This window comes from Chanos chanos, chromosome 10 (genome assembly GCF_902362185.1).
Source record: "Chanos chanos chromosome 10, fChaCha1.1, whole genome shotgun sequence".
NCBI lineage: Eukaryota > Metazoa > Chordata > Actinopteri > Gonorynchiformes > Chanidae > Chanos > Chanos chanos.
The window spans coordinates 17,722,758-17,728,058 of record NC_044504.1 but is presented as its reverse complement, the minus strand read 5'-3'; the positions used below and the strand labels follow the sequence as shown (position 1 = coordinate 17,728,058).

Here is a 5,301-nt window from a genome sequence, read left to right as displayed (position 1 = left end):
CACGTAAAATCCGCTCCAGTAGTAGCATAATCAAAACAATATATAGTAAACCCCATATTTTACAGGGCAGCCCCACGTGCTTGTTAAGATGGTAATATATTTCGTCTGTATAATGCAACAAAGCCTCATTTGTCACCATACTGCTCTACATTTTTCGCCTTACGCTTTATTCTGAAGAATGAGAGAAAGCACCGTGGCTAATTATCGTTAATTGACCATGATAGCCGTGCTCCAGTGCAGAAGAGCGGGCCTGATTTAGATAATTAAGAAAGCCCTTTGAAAATCGGTAATTAAGGAAGCCAAATACTTTGAAGAAAACATGTTATGATTCTAATTGTCTATAATTGCGCGCAGGTTACACGCCTAATTATCACCATAGGCTAAGGTGTACTCACCTGTATTCAAATTGAGCTGAGAATTTTTGGGCTTCATATACATTTGTGTGTGTGTGTGTGTGTAGCTCTTCATGTCTATATGAAGAACACATTTCAACAAAAACGATCACTTATCATACTTATCACTTATTATTATATTCTGTTTTACTACGAATTGTGTTAAGAGGAGACGTGTATGTCAGACCCGTGGGCCTTTGAAGAGAGCCCTAGAGTGTTAGAAACTTTTGCAGGAAAACACAGTAATTTTTTTTTGTACGTTGTACAAACAAATGCATGTTAAATCAAAGCCAAATGTTCGAAACTACAGCAATCGATTAAAAACGTGAGAAAGTCAGAGCGTCAGCGCATTAGCGAGTCAGTATGAAACAAAGTTATTACTCTTATTATGGGAGCCAGGACTTCTCCTTATGGCCGCCAGAAGACGCTCTCTTTCCTCAGGGAAGAGTAGACAGACGAAAGTTAGCGAAGACTACGACTTAAACAGGCGTCGACAAGGTATAGTTTCCTGGCCACAGTTTGCTCGCTGTAGTTTCTGACGTCATCTGATTAAGGTCGGTTCATTTGTTTTTTTTTTTTTGTTTGTTTTTTTTTTTTCTAATGGCAGCCTTTTGAGAGCGAAGTCTTAGCAGGGAGTCCATGATCTTTGCTCTTGAGAGTTAAGTCTGCGCCGCAGAGGACAAATTAATATACTTGTCTTTAATTTTGCTCTTGAAATTGTTGCCTTTCAGGGGTAATCAAATTCTCATTTTAGTGGAGAACATACTTTACGCTTATGCATCAATGTATTTTTGTCGTTCATAAAAACTCTAGCTTTCGTACATGTCTGTATACGTTTACATTTAAGACCTGGGTTATTATTTCTAATGACCTTTTAGTATTGAGGATTTTGGGCCTCTTGGTTGCGTCGTGCAAATTTTAACTAAAGGTCACCTTACACTGAACAAATACCTGAGGACATTGCACAGCTTTCCACTCAACACAAATGTTAAAATTCTTAGCCATTTGGAATGATTCAGCACAACGGGAAGAAATCTTAAATAGGATGTTCTCGTTTCTGACATATTTGCCAACACAATCTTTCATCAAATACCACTAAAATCACAGGGCTTCGAGAAAATTAAATTAGACCTGTATATCTACCTGTACTATAATAAAGTAGTCGTCCTTTTCATTTTACACAATATGTAAGGTTAACGTTACTTTAGACTTTTTTTCAGTAGCAGGCTGTCTCCCAGAAAGTGACGAAGAGATTGTTTCTGACAGTGACATAAAATTGCGATTAGAAAGCAAATTTCAATATCGTAATGACATTTCAGCGCAAGTGTGAGTGAGTAGTTCATTATAACAGAATTAACGTGTGTGAATGAAAGTGTGAATTATAGAAATCGTAGAAAGCCCGCCGACCTGTTGCCTTTCTTGCATAACCAAAGATTAATGGACCACAAACCTTACGGCTATCTTCAGTATAACAAAAATGGATAAGAATGAACTTTTATTATTATTGTTGTTGTTGTTGCTGCTGTTTTTGTTGTTGTTATTATTATTATTATTATTATTATTATTATCATCACTGCTTGTATGAGTGTTAGTAGTATCTCCCTTGTTGCACTGTTACACTGCAATGTGAAAAAATAAGCATCATAAAACAAATCGAAATAGTGAACTAAATAGTCTTGCCCTCTTCAAGTTTAATAGTCTTGCTGTGTACTATAGGCTAAGAAAAGTCTCACAGTTAACTTTTAATATCATTAATACATTCATCATGATCATATTATATTATTAATCATTGATAACATTATCATTATTATTGTCATTGTGGTTAAATCTGTTGATAACATCAGTTGTGATCAAATAATAATAAAGAAAAATAAGACTATTTATTCATAGTGTTCTGATCATATTTAACGCACAAGATTACACTGTTCTGTGGCGTTCATGTTCAGAAAAGGTTATGATTTAAAACATAATGCCTTCGTTCACCAAAAATGCCTAATCAGGGAGAGCATTTCAAAATCCTTGCATCTTAAGTAAAGAGAGAGTGTAATATGAGAGTACATATGAGTGTTCCACAGTCCCCAAATATCATGAGCTACCGACCCAAACACCGTTTGCTTAATGCTGTACTACTGAGGGACTGCAGTACACTTGAGCGCCGTTAACTTTACCTGAGAGCCTCTCTTCTTCTTCTTGAGCACATTTCTTTAGGACTGCGTGTCTGAGCCGAGTGGACGGGAATTTGGACTGCTTACGTCCGATAATATCAAACAGAAAAGGGGTTAATCATTCACGCAACCACTTAACACGCGGATATGTATTTATTTATTTATCAGTCAATGTTCCTTCCTCGTCGCAAGTGCACTTTTGCATGCCTGAATACGATGGGGTATAATGCAAACACGCCTGCAATCACCAGAAGCCTCTTGTGGCCATTAAAAGTCAGGGGTTCAACTGAAGCCTTTTTTCAGAAACTGAGTGGTTCTCAAAGTCTCAAGTCCGCATATGTACTCCCATCAAGGGCCCCTTGTAAATTTCTCTCCAACCGCTCATATTCCATCTTTTATTGGCACTGTCTTCCCACTCCTTCTGCTTACCAACAATACTTAAGCAAAATAAATATGCTGAATATGAAGACACAGAACATACAAATGACAAATTTTACGTTCCGGTGTTGTTGTAGGTGTGCATATTTTAGAGAGCCGGTACGGGCGGGGGGCACGTAATAGGAATTATGCTTGGGTGTACTGATGATAGAGCTGATTTGTATTGTTGCCCTGGTTGCTGATGCCCCGCCTCTGATGGTAGCCTTAAACCTGGCACCCAGCTAAAACAAACGAAAGCCAGTTTCGAGCTCCCACTCAATCCAATTAAGGCGGACTTCAGGCACTCTCCTTCGTGTCCATCCCATAGCATCGACTTTGAAACAACAGGAGCAGAGGAGCTTTGGCCGGGGGAAAACACAGAAGGAGAGATTACCTTGCCTTCTAATTCCTCCCTCTCCAGCCACAGAACAATGTCGATGAGCCCTAAGCATACGACTCCTTTTTCTGTATCCGATATCTTGAGTCCTCTTGAGGAGAGCTACAAAAAAGTAAGTATGGAGGGTAATAACTTGGGCGCTCCTCTGGCATCGTACCGACAGCCGCAGGTCTCTCAGGCGACAATGCAGCAGCACCACATGGGCCACAATGGGACCGTACCGGCTGCTTACCACATGACTGCAGCTGGAGTTTCCCAACTGTCACATACTGCAATGGGGGGCTACTGTAACGGAAATTTGGGAAACATGAGCGATCTTCCGCCCTATCAGGACAGCATGAGAGGCAGCACAACAGCCACCAGCTGGTACGGAGCAAACCCAGATCCACGTTTCTCAACAAGTAAGTCTACTTTTAGTATCGTTTAGTATCGAGGCCCAGAATCTTATTATATATTTCCACACAACAGAACAAATGGCTGTCATGTGCATTTTGTCAATTTTTGGTGGTTGAATTCGTCATTGTTTAACCCGGAGAGTGAGAATTAAGGGTGGCAATGCTTTCAGTTTGTCTTTTGCTCGGTGCGCAAAGCCTACGCCTGTCCGACATCAGCACATCAAATGTTCAAGAGAGGAGAAAGGGAAGTTTATCAGAATCACAGTATGAAATCTAAATCGAAGATTTTCGAACATATGGACAGATGGTGTTTTGCGCGGTTTAATGAAGCAGGTGTGTGGTGTGATGACAGCAGCACTGTCTTTCAGCGACTGACTTCGCTTTTGAAAGCTAGGCGCTTCTCCGAAATTAGCACTAAAATCAACAGGCGTAATTGCGCATGTCGTTAGCGACTAAATAATAAGTACCGATAAATGTCCGCCAATACAGTGCACGAGACATTTTATCAGTAATAAAATATTTTCATGACCACCCGTTATCATCATCATTATTATTATTGTTATTATTATTATTATTATTATTATTATTATTATTATTATTATTGTCGAGGTCACCACTTAAAACATGGCTCTCGGACTTTCTTTTTTCAGTATCTCGCTTCATGGGCTCCTCCTCCGGCATGAACATGGGCAGCATGGGCAGCCTCAGCTCCCTTGCGGATGTAGGCAAAGGTATGGGCCCGCTTACAAGCACACCGAGAAGGAAGAGGCGCGTTCTCTTTTCTCAAGCTCAGGTTTATGAGCTCGAACGACGATTCAAACAACAAAAGTATCTCTCTGCGCCGGAGAGGGAGCACCTGGCTAGCATGATTCATCTAACTCCGACCCAAGTCAAAATATGGTTTCAAAACCATCGTTATAAAATGAAGAGACAAGCCAAGGACAAGGTGTCCCAGCAGCAGATGCAACAGGAGAGCGGATCCTGTCAGCAGCAACAGTCACCACGGCGGGTGGCCGTACCTGTGTTGGTAAAGGACGGAAAGCCGTGCCAAGGCAGCGGCCACACTCCCACCAGTGCAGTACAAAGCCACCATCAGCAAGGCGGTAACATTATGATCATGTCCAATAACAGTACTTCTATGGGCCAGCATCAAAGTCAGCAGGTAGGCAGTGCAGGCCAGTCTCCCGACTTGGCCCAGCACTCTGCAAGCCCCCCCTCTCTTCAGACGCAGGTGCCTGGCCTATCTCATCTGAACTCCTCTGGTTCCGAATACGGGGCGGCCTTGCCTTGTTCTGCTCTACTTTATGGTCGGACGTGGTGACAACGGCAGAAACAACAATAAAACCAACGACGACAACATCTGTATACTTTTATGAATTGTATTTCCACAAAATTCACAAAAATCGAGACTTCGTGTGCATTAAGACAACGTGTTGTTTATTTGCGCACACCGCCCCTTGAAACCTTTCCTTCCTAACCGGAGAGGGTGCAAGATGTGCCGGCAGCTACAGAAGACTGGTAATTATGAAGAACTT

General features: G+C 41.4%; 1 protein-coding gene across 1 annotated transcript; it reads left to right on the top strand.

Annotated features, from left to right (window-relative positions):
• The first annotated feature begins 3,405 nt into the window (after positions 1–3,405).
• On the top strand, positions 3,406–5,087 carry nkx2.1 (NK2 homeobox 1). Its single transcript, XM_030787001.1, has 2 exons — positions 3,406–3,772; positions 4,417–5,087. The coding sequence occupies exons 1-2, from the start codon at positions 3,406–3,408 to the stop codon at positions 5,085–5,087; spliced, it is 1,038 nt and encodes a 345-aa protein (XP_030642861.1).
• The last annotated feature ends 214 nt before the right edge of the window (positions 5,088–5,301 follow it).